Source organism: Moschus berezovskii, chromosome 8, assembly GCF_049115385.1.
Source record: "Moschus berezovskii isolate FMDL1 chromosome 8, NW_MosBer_1.0, whole genome shotgun sequence".
In the NCBI taxonomy this organism is placed as follows: Eukaryota; Metazoa; Chordata; class Mammalia; order Artiodactyla; family Moschidae; genus Moschus; species Moschus berezovskii.
In genome coordinates this window covers 110586209-110611666 of record NC_142467.1, presented here as the reverse complement: position 1 = coordinate 110611666, position 25458 = coordinate 110586209, and the positions used below count along the sequence as shown (strand labels likewise).

The following is a 25458-nucleotide window of genomic DNA, read 5'->3' as shown; positions in this document are numbered from 1 at the left end:
TCCGGGTCCGCGGTGGAAAAAGGGGCAGCAGGCGCGGGTAACCCGCCAGACCCAGATACTGGCCTGGCACCGTAGCGATTTTCCTACCGCTTCTTAAATTCGGGTTTGATAAGCTCAACAGTAGCCACGCTTTTTCAGTGTCATCGGGTTTTCTTCGACCTCACTCCTCACATTCAGCCTCAGTTGGTAAGAATCGTACTCGAGCTGGAGGTTTCCTCATGCGCTATTCTGAATCGAGAGTATCAATCTGCTCTTAAAGTATTTCAAAAGTTACAACTACTAAAAGAAAAAAAGCCGACATGAGGAAAAGGATATGAAGTCTCCTGGGGGAGGGAGTGGGCACAGTAGAACTGCGAAGATGATTTAGTAAAAAAAAAACAAAACAGGTAGCCTGGCCTGCAAGTTTTACGTTTAAAAGATGGTCTGTTAGGTGAAACTGAATCACATAACAAAATCCAACTAAAGACAATTATACACTAGTATTATACCAAGTAGGCAAAGGAAGTGGGAGACTAGGGGGAAAAACAGGAGCAATCAAACTAGACAGTCTGTTGGGTCAAGAGAACTAGGGTGCCAAGGCACCCTAACTGCTAAAAAGAAACAGAAGGTGCCAAAAGGTTACAACGAGACACCATCGACAGCTCAAACATGTGGTACAGTAACTTCTTACTAGGCCAATGAAAATGTTTTAAAAGCAGAAGAAAAAAATCGAATCTTTATTCAAATAGTACTTGTTTTTATACAAATGCAGTAAAAAATACAAGTGACCCACCAAAGCAAAAATGCTTAGGGTTCATGAACACCATAACAGTCCTGCTTTTACCATTCTTCAAACATAAATTTTACACCAGAATTAAAGTTCCTTTCTAATGGGAAAGATAATTGTAACCAGGAGCACTACATTTTGTGTACTCTTCAGAAAGCAATTCAAAAGCCTAATACTACATAAAAAAAGTTTTGACCTAATGTTCTAAGATATCCCTAAATAGGAATATAAAAGATGGAGTCTGATTCCAAGTCATTTTTGAATAAAAATTTTGAAGTGAAGTGGTTTCCATAATCTACAAGATTATCTACAAATCACCCCTCTTCTGAGCTGCTAGTCATCCTATACAACTGAAACTAATGAACCCCAATCCAACAGGAAAAAAATGCAAAGCCTACTTTGAATTATATTCACCTTCATGTGGTAAGATGAAGTAATAACTATTTCACTGTTCATAATAGTTTCTGTGTATTAGCTAACTTTCATGTAGTAGCCAATTAATGGAAGATTAACCCACTCCTGAAACAGTAAAACAAACTGAAGGTTATTTGTGAAGTTCAGTCAAAAGCAGATGCTTAACACAGGGCTTTAATGTAACACCATTTAGTAATGCCAACAATCTGAGAAAAGTGGAGTGTGTTATGGATAAGAGAAATTGAGGAACACATCTGATGCAGTGGGCGTTTTATATCAATGGGGCAGATAACCAGCATATAAAATAAGTGCCTTTTGAAGAGATGAATACTGCTGCTGTTCATTCATTAATGTCAGACTTCTAATTAGGAGGCTGCATCTTCAACAAAGTGGAACCAAGAAAAGACTTTTTATTTAGCTTTGTTTTTTGGTGGGTTCCCCCCCACCAAGCTAGGGGGGAGGGGAGGCAAACATTGCCAAATTACCCTGGATATGATAAATTACCCTGCAAATGAACAGTCTACTGATTTATGCTATTTATTCCACAGCTCAGCTGGAAGAAACTGTAGGGAAGCATGATATATAATGTTAATTTAGGGTGAAGAAGGCAGACTTCTAGAAATGCAAAGATCCCACACACTTACTTCAAGGAGAAACCTGCAGACATACTTTCAGGTCTTGCTAAGTAACTGTTTATTTGCACTCAATACATTTGGGAAAGTCTGCTACATAGCTAAGGTCACTGTGACCGCAGAACAACAGATGAAAAAGGATAAAGCAAGGAACAGCAAGAAAATGCATCCCACCCTCATAAGAATTTAAGTGAACAAGTAAAAAATTGAAGATAAACAGATACAGCCTTCATCTTTTACGAATATACTTCCTCCCCAATATCTCCCCAATATAAACACCCTGGAGTGTTTATATATTCAGTGCAAGAAACAGTATCATCGGTATATTTGCAACACCTCTGAAGAAACAAAGCTAAAAAATAAAAAATCTAGTTCTGAATACATTTCAGTGTGGTGTAATAATGATATTATTACACTATGGTGATGGGGGAAGAGGCTCTGATAGCACCCATCTGCATTCCACATGAAAAAACAGACCTAAGCTCATTTATTAAAAATTCTACAAGCCACGTAACTTTAAAAAAAAAAAAACTGAACAGGACTGCTTTGTCATGTAATTTAAGACACAACTGTTACATGAACTGCAAATAAAGATTTAAAAGGTTTAGCAGCTACAAAAATCAGAAAACTCATGCTAAAAGTCACTCCCCCCATAAATACTTTTAGCCTGTGTTCAATTACAGTCAATTCTGAACTGGCTCAACTCTGGATTAGACTTCTGAAGTCTTTAAAGGGAGTAAAAGAAATGATAAAGATGAAGGATAATATTCTGTCCTGTACTTTGACCCTGGAAAGGTGTGGGTCTGCTTAACAAAGGAAGAAGAAACACACATAATCACAATAAAGCTTAACACTATGCAGAGCTTATCATCATTTTAGCAATGGACTGCAAGCTGCGCTGTGAAGACAAAATGCATAGCAGAGGAGAAAGCTCTTGGGAATTTGGGGAACTTGAGAAGGTAAGACAGTGTCAACAGTGGAAGATGTGATGAAAACATCTGCACCTACTCTGGAGCTCACACATGGTGGTAGTTCCTTGAGAAGCCACCTGCTTGAGAAGGCTGGAGCCCAGACACTCCTGGCGTGTGAAGGATGAATGCCTGAGTGCCGTATATGCCACCTCTTCCACTAACTGCAAAGCTGTGTGGGAACTGAGCTGTTCCAAGGGCAAGAGAACACACATACTTTATGGTCTAAAACCAACAAGTGAAAGGTTTTTTCTTTTTGTATGTCTGTTTTTAATATAACTTAAATAATCTTTATTTAAATTTGGGCTTCCATCCAATCACTCTCAATTTCCTTAGGAGGAATTGAATAATGGAAGCAAGCAAAACAAGATTATAACCACAAATGACTGCATTTTAAACATGATTATCAATTAGGGGACAAAGACACTTAAATGTTTTGTAATACCAAACTTAAAATCAGTTACAATTCACCAACTTCAAATTCATCCCCCTAACATTTTTAAAGGTTGGTTTTATTTCTGCAAGGACAGATTAATATATTAAATTAAGCCAAGATTTTTAAAGACTGGCAAAATTCTATCACTCTATTTTAAAAAAACAAAGATGTTTAAAAACAAAAAAAATTACAAGTTAGTTGCTTCATGTTACATTTCACAACAATTATGTTAAGCTTTTCTCTCTACAGAAACAGGGTCCTTTATGTCACAACTCCAATTATTTACTGCTAGATGTTTAAAATTACATGAGCGAGTGTTCAGCTGGAACCTGTTGATGGTGATACATCTGAAGGTTTTTTGAGTTTCAACCTAAGGTGTGCCAGGTCCTCTCCTAGGACCCACACTTGCAGGGGAAGGGGAGGGAGAGAAAAATCACAGATTAAGTTCTTAAGATTGTTTCACTCTCTTCTCGGCTTTCTGTTTCTTGGTGATCTGTTCAAAATTTCATCCTCCTGTTGGTTGAAAAAACAAGAAATTACTGTAATTAGCATTTTTTTTAAAGTAAAAATTCACCAAGTTTTCAAGATCAACCAGGTGAGTATAACTCATATTTGAGGAAAAACAAACAAAAAAATTATTAGAAGAAAATGCACCAAAAACAATGATTGGCTCAGTGGTGGTAGAATTGTGTGTGTTAAAATTAATTCGGTCTTTGTTTTCCATTAATATGCACTTTTCTAAACCTAATCCATCAACATTGTCTTTAAAAAAGACCAAACACCAAGCTATCACATGTTATCCTGCTTAATCCTGAATAATCTACTGGTCTATGGACATATTAGTCCCACTTTGAGGCTGAGAAAGCATAGATTCATGAGAACTAAAGGCTATCCAAGCCCAAGCCGAGTTCATATAATACTCACTACTACAAGTCCAAGGACTTCCCTGGCAGTCCAGTGGTTAAGACTCCATGCTGCCAGTGCAGGGAGCACAGGTTGGAACCCTAGCTGAGGAAATAAGATCCCACATGCTGCACGGCATGGTCTAAAAAAAATAAGACTACAAATCCAGTGCTCTTGCTACGCTACACCCACTTTGTGTGAGGAATTTGGGGGAATATAAAAATAGACTGGCCCCCACCTGAAAGAATTCTGCATTCTAGTTGAGACAGAATATATTCATTGAAAATATAAACAGCATTGGCCTTTATCAATACAAGGGCAGAGTTGTGGTAGCTAGAAATGAAAACTGGGTAGTTTCCAGAAAGGATCAGAATGAAAAGAGAACTGCTGACAAAGGGACCCTGGTGAGAATGATGTGGACTATTTTCCTTCCCTCATACCTCATATCCAATCCACCTGATTGGATCAGATCCAATCTGTCCAATCTGATCAGAAATCCAGATCAGAAACTCATGTCCTTCTCTATCACCCTGCTCAGAGCCACCATATCTTGCCTGGATTATTACAGTCATCTAACTAGGCCCCTTGATTCTCCCTGGTCTGCAGAAAACATCAAAGCCAGAGTAATCAGATCCCATCAGCCCTTTGCCCCGTAGACTGTGATGCCTGCCTATTTCACTACCAGGAAAAGCCAAGTCCCATACAACGGCCTCAGAGGCCTCACCTAACCTGGAGCCCTCCCCATGTTCTTTTTCTCCATCCTCGTCATCTACTGGCCATGCTGGCTTTCTAGACTACCATTTCAGGTCCTTTTGTTGGTTGTTTTCTCTGCCAGGAATTCTCTTCCCATGGACATCTCCATGGCAAAGTCTTTTAACTCATTCAAGTTTTTGCTATGCTGAGGCCTATCATCTTTAAAATTACGTACAACTCACTCTGCCCCCAGTACTTCCAAAACCTTTTTCTGTCCTCTTTTTCTTTTTCACAGCTCATTGCTTTTTATCATACTGTTCATTTACTTCCTTAAAATGCCCGTTGCTTACTGTTTCCTTCCACTAGAACTAAGCTCCCCAAAGGCAGAGTATTTTTGTCTTGTTCACTAACAATGCCTGGGACACAATGACTCCAGAAATATTTACTGAATGAATGAACAAATGAATTCATCAGCAAGAGGGACAAAAATTTTAGAATGCAGTGATTTGTCCAAGAAATAGTTTAAAGGGCACAGTGAGGAGAGACAGACGATGAAACAGAACTGTAAACAACTGGAAGCTGCCATTACTAGAAAGCACTTTATTAGTCTTCCCTTGCCTTCTGGTTATTACAGAAAACCATTTTCAGCACAGAAAATATTTTTGAGATCCAGATGTAATTTAAAATTTAAAAACTGAATTTTTTAATGCTAAGAGTCCCACTTTTACAAAATGGGCTGTACCAGAATTTTTCCTGTCACAGCCGTTGAAAATTACCTTATGAAAACGCTCTCCTTAAATGTACCCCCACCCGAGCTGCGCGGCACACAGAATGCACTCCCCCCACCTGCTGTTACCTCTGCTTGAGGCCTCCTGTCCCCCTCCTCTTGACTGACAGTGTCACCATCTTCTTCAGCATCACTTGTCTGCTTCTCTCCTAAGAAGTCAGAGCAAAACAGTAAAATCTTACACTTACTTTCTGGAAACTAGAAAATCAGCATTAGAACACACTTCTAGAGTCTAAAACAGTGCTGACAGTAACTTGCTTGTAAGGGTTTGAAGCAACATCTTAGGGTGCTGCCTCAGAGCAGATATTTTGGGGTCTACGTCTTACCAAGTTTCTCTTCACCTTCCTCCTCCTCATCTCCCTTTTCCTTCTCCTCTTCCTTTTCTTCTTCATCCTCCTTCACATCTGGCTGAGGAGCATCAGTCTTTTTGTATTCCACAGGACTGGCCTGTTTCTGAAATAGTTCCCCAAAACATAACAGGTTTGTTCATATTTTATGCATTATATTACCATGTAGTTATTGAGTGCCTATGAGCAAAGTTCTGTACAAGAGGTATGCTGGAGCAGACACAAAGAAATGTGTAAGAAGGATTCCTGCCTGAGAGCTTCCTCTCCAGTGAGCACGTGAGGTTCAAGGTAGAAGGAACAGTAGAAGCAAAGGGGTCAGGCAGGAATGTGCAAGTCTAACTAGTCAAAGGTGACTGACGTAACAAATATGCAGAATAGTGGCGGAGGATAAAGCTGGAAAAGATTGGGGATCAGGTTACAAAACGTCTTGAATGCAGTATGAAGCACAAGTCTTCTTTAGCAGAAGTAGAGGGCCTAAACAAAATTTTCTTCTTTTGTTTTAATTGCATGTAACAAAGACTAAACAAGAAAAACTACAGTAAGGCTGTATTACTCCTGTATGTGGTGTTTGGGGGAAAGGGGGAATGCTGAAAAGAGAAATGGATAACGAGAAATCAAAGACTGAATTATGAAGTGTATGAACAGAAACACACGCCAGCAGGAAAAGCTAGTTTGTGCCCAGATGGGTCAGGTTTATATCTAAGTTTTTTTTTTTTTTCTTTTCTTTCAGAAAGCTGCCGCCAAATACGAAGGAGAGCAATACACTAGACTAGCAACTGAGGGGCTAACCACCCTACTTCCATCTGGGCACAATAAATGGCCACAGAAAATAGTGAACAGGGTTTCAGAAGTCAGCACCAAATGTGGCCCAGTCATTACCAAGTTGCTACAAAGAAAAATCTCTGGCAATATATCTTGGTTATTTTTAACATGGTAAGAGTGAGTCAAAATAAAACAAACCAACAACAACTCATACCTTTCCAGAACAGCAGAAGAGGATGACAAGAAACACGGGCAGAGCCACAGTCAAAATGTAGACCACCCAGAGCCATGGGCGCTCCTCTGCTGCCTCAATCATCTGCCCCACGACACCTGGCTGGAGAACAAGACGGCACTCATCACACGGGCTGGCTCTGACACTAAATACAGGCAGCACTGTCCCACTACTAAATTCCTGCATGGCACTGCTCAGATACCATTTTCATAGGATTCAAGCCTAGATGTCCACACAGTGTAAAAAGGAAATAAAAGTCTCAATTTTCCTGCTGTCTTTATCACCAAGGGTATTTCTCTTTCCTAGGTGTGAAAGCTGGCTTCCCAATTACCTGCAAAGTTTCTTACCCTCAGGAACTAGTGAATGAAGAATTTCTTTCTCTGAGTGTGTCTCCAATTTTCAATTTGGCCTTATGATCAATTATTTGAAAATTCCACTAATTTAATAAACCAAGATTCAATATTTGAGTGCATTAAAATAGATCCTAAACGGAAAACTTTGTTAAATCTTTTTTTTCAATTGTTAAAAATTAATTGTTAAAATTGTTAAATCTTTGTAAAATTGTTAAATCTTTGTTAAAATTGGAGAATAGTTGGTTTATGATGTGCTAGCTTCTGCTGTTGGAGAAGGAAAGGCAACCCACTCCACTGTTCTTGCCTGGAGAATCCCAGGGACGGGGGAGCCTGGTGGGCTTCCGTCTGTGGAGTCGAACAGAGTCGGACACGACTGAAGCGACTTAGCAGCAGCACCTTCTGCTGTACAGCAAAGTGAGTTAGTTATACATATACCTACTCTTCTAGATTCTATTCCCATATAGGTCACTAAAGAGTGTTGAATAGAGTTCCCTGTGCAATACAATAGGTTCTTATTAGTTATCTATTTTGTATCTAATAGTATCTATGTTAACTCTCTCTATATATATATTTTAACACAATTTTAAGAGAAATACCATGCATATAACACAAATATAGACTCTAAAATCTTTGTATTAACCTAATGAAATCATGTCCAAAACCCCAGTATTTTGTCTTTGGTAAACACAGGTCACACTTTCTTTGACAACATTCCCAAATAAGGGAAAAGACAAATCTTAAAAGATCACTCTTCACAACAGTAGCAATTACTTACCTATAAAAGACATAAATGCACAAGAAACAAGGAAGCACAAACCTCAGAAGCCCCATCTGCAGCTTTCTTCAGACCCCATCCATCATTGGCCCAATCGTCAACTACTCTTCGATCACCACAAACGATAAAGTTGTCAAAAAAAATGTCTGAAGTCATAGACCACAGTTCCAAACCAATAGCACTAAAAGGAGTCATTTTGAAAGGCTCTTGATCTTCAAAGAAATCTGGATTTGGTATTTTCCGTGGTTTCCAGATTCCCTAGAGAAAAGTATTTTAAAAAATCATTTCAGATAATGATCAAAACAAATTTATAGTGAACCTAAACAAGATGAATTCTGCATTATCTGTGAAGTTAAGTGCTGACTGTGTGAAACTTAACAGGAGGAAAACAATAAATGCTACTAATGCCTCTAAGAGGGCTGAACTCCAATCCAACTACTTCCAATGTCTACTTTCAGTTTCACCCATGACCTTGATTCAGACCAACACCTTGCTCTACCTGGCACATTCCAAGAGCTTTCACTCTTATCAACTAACTGCTGGTAGGAGTGGCCGTGTAAATCAGTACAGACTTCTTCAACGGTGAAGTGGATCTTCAACCAGATATGTCACCTCAGACAACTACCTAGAGAAACAGTTACCATAGACGAGCACAAGAAAAACTACTGCAGCAAGGATTCTAAAAGCAAAAAGGGAAATTCACCTAAATGGCCGTCAACAAAACAGCTAAGGGGCAACTGTTCTTACTGTCTGCACAACTAAAAACACACTTAAAAACAGAAAAGTATACACAGTCTATATGGAGAGCTACAACTTACATTTCGAAGTAAGCTGTAAAGTAGAAATTAATGGTTTTAAATAAACTGACTAGAATAGAAACAGAACTGAGACCAGGGTCAGAAATGTTATAGAGCCACAGTAAACTTGAAGCTTTAAGGTATCACCACCGGTATGATCATCTCAGTTGAGCTTCAGTCTTTTTATAGCTGAAGATACCAAGGTCAGGCAATGAGCTAACTCATGGTCAGGAAACCAACTCTCATCATAGTCCCCTATCCATGCTGCCAGACTGCCTGCCAGTTTGGATATTTATGGGTGGAGCATCCTTGCCACATGGTAGCACGGTGTCCAAACCACAAGTTTTCATTTTTGTTTGTTTTTAAGTTATAATGCAATTATGAAAGCTCGCCTTTCCACTTTCTAGGTTTATCTTTTCAACACAACACATAAGTTCTCTCTTAACTCTGAATTTACTGTGTTTTTAATTCAATTGTTTGAATATAGAGGATCAATCTGTGGCAGCCTCACTACACACTGGAGAACTATCTGAACACAAAGAGCTCAATGAAGCAGTTCAACCATCAGGAGGTACCAACCTGGTAGTTAGGGTTGTCAATCATGGGAGGCTTCCATCTGCCCTTATAATTAGGGTTGTCAATCATGGGTCGCTGCCAGACACCGCACCCAGGGGCCGACTCACACTTAGGGTTGGCAATCTGAGGAGCCTCCCATTCTCCGTCCATATCTTCATCCCTGTGGAGACATAAACAAACTACAAGTGGATTCTGTGAAGCAGGTCTATGAAAATCTACCCCAGGGATTCCCTAAAATCCTGCAGGAATACTCAGCGGCGTACTACAAAGCATCATTTTGTTTCTCCATTTCCAGTAACAAAGGATTTTCTGTGACAGATACATTAAAAAGAGAGATGAAAATGTAATCAATTTAGTTTGTTGAGCTCTACACTTAAGTTTGAGCAGTGAATACTGGAGTGGGTTGCCATTTCCTTCTCCAGGAGATCTTCCTTACCCAAGGATTGAACCTGGGTGTCCCGTATTGCATGCAGACGCATTACCGTCTAAGCCACCAGGGAAGTCCTGGCTGTATTTAAGTATCAACTTTTACTTCAATAAAAAAGCAGGCAATGTTAAAAGTTAACCAACATTCATACCAGTCCTCTGGCTTCTCTGCATCTGGATCAGGTACATATTCAGGCTCATCATCTAACCAGCCTTCGGGCTTTGTAGCTTCTTCATCTGGAATCTTAGCAGGGGCATCTTCATCCCTTAACACAAAACAAAAAGACAATTAATGACAACACTGACCACAGAATTACAATGATTACAATGTGGTCCCACTTTGTGAAAAAGCTCCTAGAAATATCTAAAATCATATGCAAGGGCCTAGTATGCAGAATGTATAGAGAACTCTTAGGATTCAATAATAAAAGACAATTTGATTTAAAAACCAATAGAGGATTTGGATAAACATTTCTTCAGACATACAAATGCCCAAAAAGCATATTAAAATATGTTCTACATCACTAGTCATTTTGAAATGCAAATCAAAACCACAATAAGATGCCACTTCATACCCAGTAGGATGACCATAATGAAAAAGGACTGATAAAAATAAGTATTGGCAAGGATATGGAAAAAAATGAAACCCTCATACGTTGATTTTAAGAAAGCAAAATGGTGCCGCTACCTTGGAAAACAGTTTGGCAGTCCCTCACAAAGTTAAACATAGTTACTGAGTGACCTAACAATTCCACTTCTAGGAATATACCCAAGAGAAATGAAAATGTATATTCACCCCAAAACCATTCATTTGAATGTCCATAGCAACGTTATTCACAACCATAGCCTAAAAAGGGAAACAACCTAAATGTCAATTAAACAAGGAATGGATAAATAAAATGTGGTAGCACCCACAGGATGGAATATTATTCAGCCATAAAAAGAAAGTATCGATACAAGGTTCCACATGGATGAGTCTTAGAGTCTTAAAACTATTATGCTAAGCCAAAGAAGCTAGACACCAAAGACCACATATCTGATTAATCCTTTATCCAGAATGGTCAAATCTGTAAGACAGAAAGTAGATTAGTGGTTGCCAGGGGCTGGTGAAAGGAAGAAATAGGGAGGAAGTAACCGCTTCATGGGTATGGGCTTCTTTTGGGGTGATAAAAATGTTCTGGAATTAGTGGTAATCGCCACACAACACTGTGAATATACTAAACCAGTAAACTGTACATTTTAAAAGGGTGGATTTTAGCATGTGTATTATGACTTTTAACAGTCACCCTTTTAAGTTTATCAAGAAGTACCTAATTTCAAAGCTTTATGCAGTTACTGTAAGACAGTGCCACTTTAGCTGGTAAGCAAGGACATCTCCTATTCTTGGTCAGGGTTATGCTTGTTTTAGAGCTATGCTAGTTTAAAATTGTGTTAAGACTAAAACTTGTCTATCATTCAGCTGGCCTTTTAAGCTGAACATTTACTTCTCCTCCCCCACAACAGCTAGTTAAGGAATACAGTACTGAACAAAGTGAGCCCAAATCTAATGTTCACCAAACATACAAATAAACTCACCCTTTAACCAGTGCAGCATCTAAGTATCAACTAGAATTTTACTATGAAACCTAAGAGGATGCTTTTACAAATGGAAGATCAGTTTTATCATTTCTCTTTGTTCACTTTCTAACATTTCCACAAGTCACCATACCAAGAGAGCAAACAGGGTCATACACAAGAGAACAACCCACCTGTTTTCATTTCTTATCACTCTCCAATTTGCATCCTACATAAAAGACTGCTCAATTTCCCTCATCTGTGTTAAGCTCACTCCTGTTCCTCTACTTTTGCACATGATATTCTCCTTCAACCAGGAAATACCATTTCCCATCTTTACCAGTTAGTTTTCTCTTGTTCACTTTCAATTCTCAATTTTAAAATACTGAAGTTTGGTATACTTGGTGCTCTGGTCACCATGGAAACACATATTAGATCATTCACCATATGCATGCCAACTTCAATTGCCTATCTCACCACTACAGTGAGAGCTGTGCAGGCAGCCGTGTGCCTGTGGCTTTGTATTCCAGTGCCCAATAAAAAGCAGAGATCTCCTGAGTACTGTTTAATAGGAGAAAGGTTATTTTTCAAACTAAAATTTTAGGACTCCAGCTTTAAATTGAATTATAGAAGCATGGGAAAGGCCAGGCCAAAGATAAGAAGTTTTGCCACAAACCGTGTTGCCACAGGCAAACCCTATCATTAGTTTCAGCATTTAGTAGCTTGTAAAATGGTGTGAGGCAGTCCAGACGATCATGACAGCCCTGTTGATCACTATGTGGTCACTACTATTTTCAGCTATAGTAGTCTGCATTTTTCCTAACATTTAGACTGCATCACAGATTATACAAATTATCAGATTTCAACCATCATTAAATTGCTTAAGCCACGCAGAATATATGAAATGCTCCACTGCATTCAAAAACAGGTACCAAAGACTCACCAGTCATCTGGTTTGACAGCATCAGGATCTGGTATTTTTGGTCTTTCATCCCAATCTTCAGGCTTCCGGTCTTCTGGGTCCTCAATTTCACGTGAAGGATTTACAGGAGGAGTCATGTCATTTAACAGATTCCCACTGTTCACAACAGATTGGTCCACTAATATTTCAAAACTATTATCTGGATTCAAGACTGAAAAAAATTAAATGCAATTTTAAAAAGTTAATTAGCCACTCATTCCCAAGTTTTCTTTACCACAAAAGATCATATTTCCAACAGAAAGCAAAAGCATGGAGTAATGATTTTGGGTATTAAAAGTCGGAACACGGTCATGGAGGCTTAGGCAAGTTTGTACTCTTTTCCTTATCTGTAAATCATAAACATTAGTTCTTCAGGTTTTGAGAAATTAAACAGGTAAAATTTTAAAACAACAAAATATTCCATGTATGAACATAAAAACACCAAAACACCAAAGGTATGCAAAGTAACTGCAATATTGGTTTGTCACAAATGGTTACACACAGGTCAACAGGCAAATAAGTTTATTTATTATAACCGTCCCCCAGTAGAAAAGGCCCATTTCCTCATTTTCTGAGTTGGTATTACCACTATCTATGTTGCCAACAGTTCCAATCACACAAACCTTTTATTTATTAAACCACCAATCTACTCAGGTTGTACTTTTGGACTCCAATGAAGAATGCAAACATAACTTTAAATCTATAAAGCCATCTTAAGTGGAATTATACTAAAGCCTGGATCCTACAACTAAATGCCTAATAGGCAAGTGACTAGATCACAGCACATCCAGAATACTATGGAAGATAACAGAGTACTATGCTGCTATCCTAAATGATAACAAAAGTGATCAATGAAACATACTCTCACAGAAAATTCTCACACTTTTGTGAAGAGAATAAAACATACTTAACCTTTAATATAAAATTATATGTGTTTACACATATATACATATTTATTCACATATGACCAAATACATATCACAATGCTGATATTTCAGATACTTTAAATGTCTTCTTTTTTCAAATTTCTATGCTGAATATGTATACTTTTGTTATAAAGAAAAAAAGTTACTGCATTCTTTAGGAAAAGAGGCATGACTATATGTGATCTCAAAGCAGCAGAAAAAGTCTTATGAATATAAAAACCCCATTCCAATGTCTGAATGATTATACTCAACTGTCTAGGTGTGCAGCATCCAAAGAAGTTCAACTAGAAGACACTGAGAAAAAAACTGTACACACATTTCTATTGTGTGTACACAATAGAACGTTCTATCAACAAGAAAATAAACAAAGGCAGGAGATGAGTGGAGATCAAGCAAAGAATCTCTTTACAGGACATCCAACTTTTCTTAAAACCTGTTTCTCAATTCAACCTAAGGAAGAAACATTTCTTTTAGTGCTGAGAAACTAAGTTCTTCTCACCATTATGACATTAAGGCAACAGACATTGTTATTTGCAGGTTTATAATCTTTAGAAGGATGATAAATGGGTAGTGCCAAAAAAACCCCAAATTAATAGTTTTTCTTACTTAATGTATAAAGATGTGTTTTCTTATCAGTAAAATAGGTCTTCAGATCTGCATCTGGCCTCTTAGCATGCTTTTCTTCATATACACCCGTTTTGGGGTTTTTGTGGCGGAAGATGAAGTGCAATTTATAGTCCTCTCCACATTTATCTGGACCAAACATAATCGTATACGGGGTCTTGTCGTGGAACTGATCCTTCAGAAACAAAAATGAATTAAGTAACTCAAAGTGTTGAAAAGCAACTTTTCAAAAGTATGATATATCCTCTTACAAAATCCCAAATAGTGTCCTATTTATTCAGTTATGAGATTTGTACAGATACCAGTGAAAAATAATTACCAGAAATGTTACTGAGAATGTATGACAGTGATTAAAAGCATAATATAACGCCTTGATCTAGAGAGTTACTGCTTCTTTCATAAAGTTTGCTGAAGCTAAAAATTACATAGGACAGAAACCAAGAAACAGCTTCGAAATTTGCATTTCAAATAAAAAGCACAGAAATGTTAAAGTTGATATTTTCAACTTCCAAGATATTTCAACAGCAGGAAAGAAGACCTTTATTTTCACAGGTCTTAGAAAATTTTCTTTCGTTTTCTCTGAAATTCTTAAAAGGTAATTGGGTGGCCACATAAACAGAAAGTACTTACCAGATTGAGCTCTGGGGTCTTGGAAAGTAGTTTCACATAGGCACCGCCACATTCTATCCCATTTTGGAAATTAACCTCATATCTAATTTTAGAAGAAAAAAAAAAAGCAGAAACCATATGGCATTAATTTATTTCCACTTTCCCTCATTTTGATCACATGTTTTATCTTTATTGTTATATCCACCCAATCCTCCAAAATTAAGTAAAAAAAAAAAACCAGAAAAACAAAAAAACATAATGCAGATTCCCAATAAATACTTTCTGTAAAATCCAGAAATTCATTTGGTATCAGAAGGAAAAATAGATGATTTATTTCAAAATAATTTATTGGGCATGAAAAAAAATGTTACAAGATGCTGAAACACATCCTAAAATTTCTATTGCAACATGTAATTATTCTCATTATTTTTTACATAGAGTAACAGTTTTAAACATGTATCATTCTACCCAGGAAGCTTCTATAAAGCAAGTGTTTTACTCACTGAACAATGAGAGGCTTGGTATCGAAGATGAAGGGCTTGTTCAGTTTAGTAGAGATAGCATGATGTTTGGCCCGAGACATCAACACAAGTCCTTTATCGCCTGGAAGTTTCGTTTCCTTCATTTCATCTACCTCCCATTTTCCTACAAGACAACAAAAAAAAGTTTCACTCCCTAACTACACCTCTGAAGATCCTTAAATGGTAATAAAACTCCGAGTTATATAAATTCATCAGACGGACAAATGTTTAACATGTTCCATTTACCTCTAAGAGCTGGCCTATTAATACTAAATACACATAACTGATAAATATTAGGATATAGTTTTTAAAAACCCATAGCACATGCATTTTACCAATGCCTAGAAAAGACCTTCCATGTCCAAAATACAGCACCAAGGGTAATAAATTATTTTTCTACTTTATAGTATAAAAAATAAAATTAAACAGGTCTAATTGGAGGGACTGATGCTAAAGCTGAAACTCCAATACTTTGGCCACCTCATGAGACGAGTTGACTCACTGGAAAAGACCCTGATGCTGGGAGGGATTGGGGGTGGGAGGAGACGGGGACAACAGAGAATGAGATGGCTGGATGGCATCACCGACTCGATGGACATGAGTTTGAGTGAACTCCGGGAGTTGGTGATGGACAGGGAGGCCTGGCGTGCTGTGATTCATGGGCAAAGAGTCAGACACGACTGAGAGACTGAACTGAAGTGAACCCTATAAAATATAATGGGACATACAAAGACAGCAAACTTCCAAGGAATAACCTTAAATGTATACATACTCCTTTTAAACTAGATACTATGGAAACATACCGTATCTCAATCTGCTATTATGTCTAAACCAAATGCAACTCTCACCATCATATTTGGCAATTTCGTCATCAGTGTCATCTTTCTTGGCTTTAGATAAAATCCACCTGTAATTAAGACATCCCCCCAAATTAAGATTCAAATTATAGTTGGCCTGTAAAAAGAAACAATGTAAATAATAATAAAAACAGGGACAATCCAGCTCTTCTTAGCCCACTTAATCACTCTACTTTCAACTTTTAAATATGTCTTTCAAGTAGTGATTATATATTATATTCAAATCAAAAATCTGTAACAAAAAGTACCTAACTCATGAAATAATTTCACTTTTTAAGACTCAAGAGAAAAAAAAGTTTTTCTCAAAGAATAAAATACAAGGTGAAGGGAAAAGAAATGGAAGCAAGAACCACATGTTCTAAAAGATTTTTCCTAAATGGGACTGAAAATATAAAATACTATCTAAAAAGGAATCTACTTTTCTATCTTATTTAACATGATGTTTGCCTCTAAGATATTCTCCCCCTACAAAACACTTACCCTGACAGAGTTCCTCGGTCAAAGGAATCAGCAAAATACACTTCGCCAGTTGGAACTGGAGCTTTGTAGGTGACCTGTGTTAAATATAAAAATGAATTAATTAAAATAGTCTCAGTAGGATCTATTCTCTTGGTTTGCTTTCTAACTTGCATGGCTGGCCCTCAAATTCAACCCATATAATTTATCTTTGGGACAATATAACAAAGGTTGACAGAGAGAGCAATAAGTATTTTAGCAAATTTTGCTTTCCTTGTGGTAAGGATCCAAAATGTACCTTCATCTTTTGATTATCTCAAGAGGCAAAACGAACAGATTCAAAGATCACGTCAAACCTTTGGCGATGGTGGACTGCTGGCATCTGGCTTCGGTTTTGAGTCTTCTACCTCTTCAATGACGTCATCAAGGTCATCCTCAATGTCAATCACATCATCGTCATGTCCATCATGAGCTTGAACAAGAGCAGTTCCAAGGACCAGTAACGTACACAGCAGCCACTTTCCTTCCATGATCTAAATATATAAAAAAAAAAGTACAGTTAAATGTATCACCTCCTTTGAAAAATTTTGAACCCCTCTCTTGTTTAAGGCTTTCAAATCAGAGCTGAAAGGAACTTTAATGTATTTCATTTTATAGATAAAGTGAACTCAGAATAACAGGTTTTCCTAAAATCAGTTAGCTAAAAGATCCAATTTCAAGAAAAAATTCAAAATATAACTCAAACATAAACAATTGTCCCCATAGAGAATATCATGTTGGCTACACAGACCTAGGGTGTTCGGATACAATTTCAAACTAACTTCTTGCATTTGTAAAGAGCTTTACAATAGACAAAGCCCCTTTTACAGAATACTTTAAATGAGTTGAAACATTACAATGAAATAACAGAGGCGTAAACTTGCCTCATATTAAAGACTTAATTTAGATTAGATGCTGCTGTTTTTGTCCAAAGATCAACAAGCATAGATATGGTTTTTAATTAGTGTTTTAAGGGACTTCCACTGAACCCCACGAAAAGCAGGGGACTTGAGTTTGATCCGTGGCTGGGGAACTAAGATCCTATATGCCACGGACCAACTAAGCCCACAGGCCACAATTAGAGACCCCATGCTCCTCAACAAGATTCTGCATTAAAAAAAAAAAGATTCTGCATTATGCAATGAAGATCCTGTCAGCAACTAAGACCCAATAGGCTAAATAAATAAATAAATCAGTTTTAAGATCCAACAAAAAAATATATTAAACCACAGACCAGCTATTTTTATCTCTTTTTTCTAAGCCTTTAAGTGTCTTATATATTAGACCGTCATGGATGGTAGTCAATCCTCTTTCCAAAACCACAGATCTAAAGATATAAAAACTGAGCCACATGGATGCACAAAATGATTTGGTAGTAGGTAGTATAGAATTTTAATTCTGCAAGACAAAGAGTTCTGGAGATGGATGGAGGTGAAAGCTGTACAACAATGTGAACGTACTCAATGCCACTGAACTTGATGGTTAAGATGGTAAATCTTACAAGTATTTTCACTACAATAAAAAAAATTTTATAAAAATAAAGAAAATAGCTTAATTTTTTTGGTCACTTGTAAATCAACTTATTCTAATGCTGAATTTAACACCTAATTCCTTATAAATGGTATAATCCTTTAAAGTGAGTAACTATATAGAACTAGATTTTCACGTATCATTTGGTAGTATTTGAAATGAAATGATTCCTAGGCAGCACAGAAAATAAAAGAAATAAAAGATTTTTATAAAAATAAAAAGTCACTCATAATCTTTCCTAGGACTGGTATTAGAGTTTAGGAAAAACTCTCAATGTCAAAATTCTGCTATAGCTTCTTATATACCAAGAAATGCCAGTAATTTCAATTTTTCACTGGTAAGGCTTCTATTCTCTACCACCAAAATCATATTCAATGGCATAGCAATATTGCTTTGATTTACAACTACACTGGATTCTCTGAAACTAAACAGGCTGATTCAACACTTTTATCTAAATCAACTGTATTCAACCTAACAAGTCCTCACAGAAATAATGCTATAAATGGTAGTTGGGTTCCCAGGGATAAACTATAAATCAAATTAGCCCCCAAAATAGTTAAATCAAAAAGGCAAAATGTGATAAACCTAGTAGCAATTAAGTGAATCACAAAACCAATGAATTAATAAGAACTATGTACTGATGTTAAAACACTGCTGCTCAAGGAAAAGCTAATCAGGGAGATGAACTACTTATCTTTCAAAAATGGGATTCAGGGAGGGTTTAGTGAGGGAGGGTACAACTACAGAACAGGAAGATTGATTTTTTTTTCTCTATAATTTTTAATTTGTTGATACACTATTGTTATGTTATGGGCTTCCAGGTGGCTCAGTGTTAAAGAATTGGTCTGCCAATGAAGGAGATGCACATTTTGGGAAGATCCGCTGGAGAAGGAAATGGTAACCCATCCCAGTATTCTTGCCTGGGAAATCCTACGGAGGAACCTGGTAGGCTACAGTCCATGGGGCTGTGAAAGATTTGGACACAAGTGAGCAACTGAGCACACACACACATACACTGCTGTTTCAGGCTTAATTGTGTCTCCTACCTCAAATGTGTATGCTGAAACCAACTCCCAACATAACTATATTTAGAGATAGGACCTTTAAGGAAGTAATTAAGGTTAAAAGAGGTCATAAGATTGGGGCCCTAACTCATAGGCCTCGTGTCTATAGGAAGAAGAAGAGAACCAGGAATCCATGTGCACAGAGATTAAGTCCAACGAGGACACAAGAAGGTGGTCCTCCGCAAGCTGAGGAGAGAGGCCACACCAGAAGCCAACTCTTAACGCCCTGATCATGGACTTCCAGACCGTAAGAAAAAACTTTTCTGTTATTTAAGCTACTCGGCCTATGGTACTGTTATGGCAGTCCAAGCAGACTAATACAGCTCTCCTTAGGTTAAGTATAATGTCACAAGGCAGTTCTTCTCTAACTTGAGCATGCATCAGGGGGCTTTTTAAAACAACTGCTGATTCAGTGTGCGCACACTGGGCCTTTACCTTTCTATCGGGTTCCAGGGGATGCAAAGGTTGCTACCTTGAGAACCACTGATTAGGGTTTATGAATAATCAACTTGTGCTTTGTTTTCCAGTTTATAAAAGCACTTTCACAGTTACATTATTTTGTGAACCTCCCTTGAGGTATTACTAAGATGTAGTGAAATGAAATAACCCAATCATTTACTCAATATCACTACCAATAAGTGAGAGTCAAAGAATTCAAATCTCCTATTTCTATTACACTAGACAAAATGTAGCTGCACACCGGACATGTGTGATAGAGACAGGATAGAAAGACTAGTCAGGAAGGGTCCTGAAGGGAGTGGTCTGGAATGGAGGATTCAGCTAGCGTTTAGTGAGTGAAGAGTGTGTCTGCGGAACAGGTTGCTGGACCAAGGAATCCAGGAAAGGTGGCATCTGTGTAGGGGAGGCAGAATAAAAGTTTTCCAGTAGCACAAGGCTACCATCCCAGTCAGAAACAACAGGAAATGCACTTCTCTCCACCACCATTTCCCCTAAACCCTGAGTTTCAGGACCTGGTTTTTCAGGTTTGAGAAGTCTCAGGTACATATCTGTTAACTTTCGCATTATCTAGAGGGTTGTTAAAGCTGTGGAGGAACCACCACTGCCAAACAATGACAAATCAATTCTCATAGCTGTGTGTTTATGAGCCTAAGCTACTGCTAGTTTTACATATGCTATTTCAATATTTGCCAAAGGAATTTGCCAATACTCCAAAGAAAATGCTAAACAGGTCCAGTTTCAAGAGCCACTATTAAGCCAGCCCAAACATTCCAAATTTTGTTAAAGACTTGGTCACACTTAGAAATAATTCAAAACAATATATTTAAAAGTGATCTTAATTCTCCACTTCATTAATGAAAATCCAGTATTTCCAAGAAACAAAATCCACCCTCATTTCAGTCCTCCTACCCATACTCCTTATATCAAAAAGGATGCTGCACTATTACGATTTCTATAAGAAAACATAGGAGAAATTTTAAGCAATCTTGGATTTGACAAAGAGTTTCCAATACATCAAAAGCAAGATACACAAAAGAAAAAAATTGGTTGAACTTACTTCAACTGTATCAAAGAAACTTGAGAAATAAAAAACAAATCAAGCTAGTGAGAAAATATTTGCAAAATAAATATCTAATAAAGAAATGGTTCCCAAAATGTACAAAGAACACAAACTCAACCAGTAAGAAAACAAACCACCCAATTACAAAATGGGCAAAACAGCTAAACAGATACCTCACCAAACAAGATATTTAGATGGCATATGAAAAGATCAAACATCATCTGCCATTGCTAACTCACTTCAGTCGTGTCCGGCTCTTTGCAACCCCATGGACTGTATGTAGCCCACCAGGCTCCTCTGTCCATGGGATTCTCCAGGCAAGAATACTGGAGTGGGTTGCCATGCCCTTCTCCAGGGGATCTTCCTGACCCAGGGATCAAACCCAGGTCTCCTGTAGCTCCTGCACTGCAGGCAGATTCTTTACCGCTGAGCCAACTGGGAAGCCCTTTCATCTGCCATTAGGTAACTGCAAACAATGAGGTAAGAATAGCTAAGACCGAAAACACTAGCAAGGATGTGAAGTAACAGGAACTCATTTCACTTCTGGTGAAAATCTAAAATTTCAGGCACTCTGGAACACACTCTGGCAATTTCTTACAAAGCTAACTATAGACTTACTATATGATTTGTCAATCATGTTCCCAAGTTCTTGCCCAACTGATCTGAAGGCTTACGACTGGACAAAAACTGTCACACAAATGTTTATAGCAGCTTTATCCATAATAACTCAAAACTTGAAGAAACCAAAATGTTCTTCAGTAGGGGAATGATCAAACAAACTGTAGAACACCCATTCAATGAAATATTGTTCAGAAATTACAAAGTGAGCTACCTAAACTGAATCACTTTGCTGTACAGCAGAAATTATCACAACATTGTAAACAACTATAAACTATACTTCAATTAAAAAAAAAAAAAAGCTATTAAGCCAAAAAAAAGACTTGAATCTTTAGTGGATACTGCTGAGAGAAGGCTGAGTCTGCAAAGGCCACATGCTATATAATTCCAATTAGATCACATTCTGAAGAAGGCCAAATCCTAGATATCAAAAGAAAAAAAAAGAAAAATTAGAGGTTTAGAGGAGGCGGTCGGGTTGAACAGGTAAGCACAGGGGCTTTCTTAGGCAGAGAAACTATTCTGTATAATGCTGTAATTATGGATACATGATACTACACATTTTTCAAATCTAATAAAACTTAACAGCACAAAGAATAAATCTTGATGTATGGAAATTATAAAACATCATTTAAGAGGTTGAGTGATCCAAGGATACACAGAGGATGTGACAAAACAACCCAACTGTATTACAAATATATGAAACAACCTCAAAGAGGTGGCGGGAAAAAACGTTAACCTAAGTAACTCTGGAAATCAGTGAAGCCTGTAAAACCAGACTATACAAAAGCACATTCAAGTTAAGCTGATTCACATGCGTATACAGGTTAACAATTTGGATACTGCTATACATATAGTCGGAGAAGGCAATAGCAAGCAACTCCACTACTCTTGCCTGGAAAACCCCACGGATGGAGGAGCCTGGTGGGCTGCAGTCCTTGGGGTCGCTAGGGGTCGGACACGACTGAGCGACTTCATTTTCACTTTCCACTTTCACACATTGGAGAAGAAAATGGCAACCCACTCCAGTGTTCTTGCCTGGAGAATCCCAGGGACGGGGGAGCCTGGTGGGCTTCCGTCTATGTGGTCACAGAGAGTTGGACACGACTGAAGTGACTTAGCCGCAGCATACATATATAGCAGAATTGAACAATTAAGTAAATGGATGCTGTATGGTAGGAGCCATTTTCAATGCTGAGCATGGTAACTTTAAGGACAAGCAAGGCAAAGAGGCTAAGAAAATCCACATGGTAACGGGCAAGAGTTAAGAGACTACAATATGAACTCACATTTATCTTAATATACAGAGGGTTACATGCAAAATATTTATAGATTCAGTTCAGTCGCTCAGTCGTGTTCGACTCTCCGCGACCCCATGAATCACAGCACGCCAGGCCTCCCTGTCCATCACCAACTCCCAGAGTTCACTCAAACTCATGTCCACAGAGTTGGTGATGCCATCCATCCATCTCATTCTCTGTCGTCCCCTTCTCCTCCCGCCCCCATCCTTTCCCAGCATCAGAATCTTTTCCAGTGAGTCAACTCGTCGCATGAGGTGGCCAAAGTACTGCAGTTTCAGCTTTAGCATCAGTCGTTCCAATCAACACCCAGGATTGATCTCCTTTAGAATGGACTGGTTGGATCTCCTTGCAGTCCAAAGGACTCTCATGAGTCTTCTCCAACACCACGGTTCAAAAGCATCAATTCTTCGGCGATCAGCTTTCTTCACAGTCCAACTCTCACATCCATACATGACCACGGGAAAAACCATAGCCTTGACTAGATGGACCTTTGTTGGCAAAGTAATGTCTCTGCTTTTTAATATACTATCAAGGTTGGTCATAATTTTCCTTCCAAAGAGTAAGCGTCTTTTAATTTCATGTGCATATAAACCACTTAGTATACACACATATATTTTCTTGCTCTATCAGTTAAGAGGGCATACAAGAAACTACTAACATCTCAGCAGCAATACAATAAATACCCTAGTACCAAGGATTTTGGTTTCCAATATCATCTCCAATAAAAGGAAACAGGGTTCCTTGGCTGATTCTAGGATTAGGGCAGCAAACATATAAGACAATCCTGGAACATCTTGTACTATCAGAAAGTGATGAAGTATTCAAAACAAAAACACCCACAATGATGGGGGGCTACATGAAAGGAATATAACAGCGAGCAATGGCCAAAGCTGGAACAATACGAGCAATAAAATATATTCCAAAGTACAAAATAAATGCCCATGAATCTACACATTATATTACTGAATAAATAAATGAGAGTAAATAAATAAGAGGCAAATTTCCGAGGCAGAAATATTCCAAGTAACAAGATACAGACAGCCCACTGTCAAGGAGGAGAAATGTAATTCCTACCCTTACAAGTGGGCTACACATAGAGCTATCCTTCCTGCATGGGAACAGGAAAAGCAGGAATCTACAGCGGGGAAACCCAGCACACACTACTTCAGCCAGGTGCTCAAGGTAAAGACCAAAAGTGATGTCATGCTGACAGCATGTACCCTTGATACAATGTGGTGAAAACAGTACTTTAACCTCTGTGGTCTTCCTCCCCAAAATCCATATTCCCTCTAATCATGAGAAAAACATCAATGAAATCCCAACAGAGGGACTGTTGTCCTGACCAGTAGTCCTCAAATATGTCAAGGACATCAAAAACAAAGAAAATCTAAAAAACTGTCACAGCCAAGAGGAGTTTAAGGAGACTAAATGTAATACAGTACCATGGAACAAGAGCAGCAAGTAAAAACGAAGGAAATCTGAATTAAACACGGACTTCGGTAATTACCATTATCATTCATTAATAATGTTGCTGATAATGGCAGAAATGATTCTATAGATTTAAAACGATTCTGTAAAAAATTCATTTTTTAAAATAAGGATGTTCCACTACTATGCATCAAATATTTATCTCCTATCCCTCCAAGAAAAATGTCAGGGCTGAAATATATACTATTGGAATCTAGTCTAAATCTCTTTTCGGAGAAGAAACTGAGGTACAACAGACTGACGTGCCAAAAACGGTCATTGGCACAATCGGGAGCATCTTAGAAACAAAATGATTTTTCATATATATTAATGTCCAAGAAGACGTCTAAGAAGCAGCTTTTTTCTCCCTTTAAAACTCTTCAAGGACTTCTCTGGTGGTCCAGTGGCTGAGAGCTCATGCTTCCAACACAGGGGAGCCAGGTTTGATCCCTGTTCAGAGACCTAGATTCTTCACGGCCCAACCAAAGACCCCTCTGCCACAACAAAGACCCAGTGCAGCCTAATTAATTAATTACTTTGGGAAAAGATAGAACTCTTCATGTGTCTTAACACTTAGAAACTCCTAAGCAGAGAATGTAAGGGCTTCCCAGGTAGCTCAGTGGTAAAGAATCTGCCTGCAATGCAGAAGATGTGGGTTGAATCCCTGGGTAGGGAAAATCCCAACCTGGAGAAGGAAATGGCAACCCACTCCCAGTATCCTTGACTAGGAAATCCCATGGTCAGAGAAAGCCAGGCGGGCTACAGTCCAAGGGGTCGCAAAAGAGTGGGACATGACTTAGCAACTAAACAACAAAGCAGACAGTGTATTTCTCTGTTGTCACTATTTCTAAGATTATTAACAGGAAATATGTTAACAAGAAGCTCAACAACAAAGCAATAATGCTTTAAAAAAATAAACAGCACATTTCCCCCACTCCCAACTTCCCCAAAGTCACAGAGCAAATGACTCCTAGATCTGAAATGTTCAAGAATAAAAGTGAAGAAATCATGTGCCTTTAAACCAAGTTAACACTTTCCAGCAGTAAAGAAACATTTTCTAAGTCTCTTCACAGCTCATGCTAAGCTACATTACCTCTTCCAGTGCAAGATTTCTCATATTCCTGAATGCATTATAGCAGTTTCTCTCATACTTTCTCCTTGAAAGCCATCATTTTCTTGGAGTACTTCATTTCCTGATTTTCCTCTAAGAGCCATTTTTATTTTTTTCTTAATCACCGCAAGGCTATTACCTTAAACTCTACCGCAGTGCCCCTCTGAGCTTGGGTGCAAACGCTAGGTGGATGTCTAATTCATGACTAAACTACTTAGTGCCACAAACGGTCTCACAGCAGACCCATTTAAATTCCTGTCTTGGGCAAATTACAAATTACTTACAGACCTCCAGGAGAGTAGCAATTAAAAATCAAAACCACAAAAAAGAAAATCTTTTAACATTATGAGTCTACCAAAGTGAACTTTTCTTAAAAACACGCTTAAATTATATGTAAATATAGTTTTGTGTGGCTTTATTGTACGGTATCCCTTAAC

General features: G+C 38.0%; 1 protein-coding gene across 2 annotated transcripts in view; it reads right to left on the bottom strand.

The window, feature by feature from the left end:
- Window positions 1-682: 682 nt before the first annotated feature.
- Window positions 683-25458, bottom strand: part of CANX (calnexin) — a 31798-nt gene continuing 7022 nt past the window's right edge. For both annotated transcript variants that reach the window (XM_055430911.2, XM_055430912.2), the window contains exons 2-15: window positions 16732-16908; window positions 16400-16473; window positions 15911-15969; window positions 15045-15186; window positions 14563-14644; window positions 13915-14107; window positions 12365-12554; window positions 10020-10133; window positions 9445-9601; window positions 8111-8326; window positions 6923-7042; window positions 5926-6052; window positions 5669-5748; window positions 683-3729 (exon numbers count right to left, since the gene is read on the bottom strand). In XM_055430911.2, coding sequence (XP_055286886.1) covers window positions 3676-3729; window positions 5669-5748; window positions 5926-6052; window positions 6923-7042; window positions 8111-8326; window positions 9445-9601; window positions 10020-10133; window positions 12365-12554; window positions 13915-14107; window positions 14563-14644; window positions 15045-15186; window positions 15911-15969; window positions 16400-16473; window positions 16732-16905 — 1782 coding nt within the window. In that variant the 5' untranslated portion in view covers window positions 16906-16908 and the 3' untranslated portion in view covers window positions 683-3675. The remainder of the gene's footprint in view (window positions 3730-5668; window positions 5749-5925; window positions 6053-6922; window positions 7043-8110; window positions 8327-9444; window positions 9602-10019; window positions 10134-12364; window positions 12555-13914; window positions 14108-14562; window positions 14645-15044; window positions 15187-15910; window positions 15970-16399; window positions 16474-16731; window positions 16909-25458) is intronic.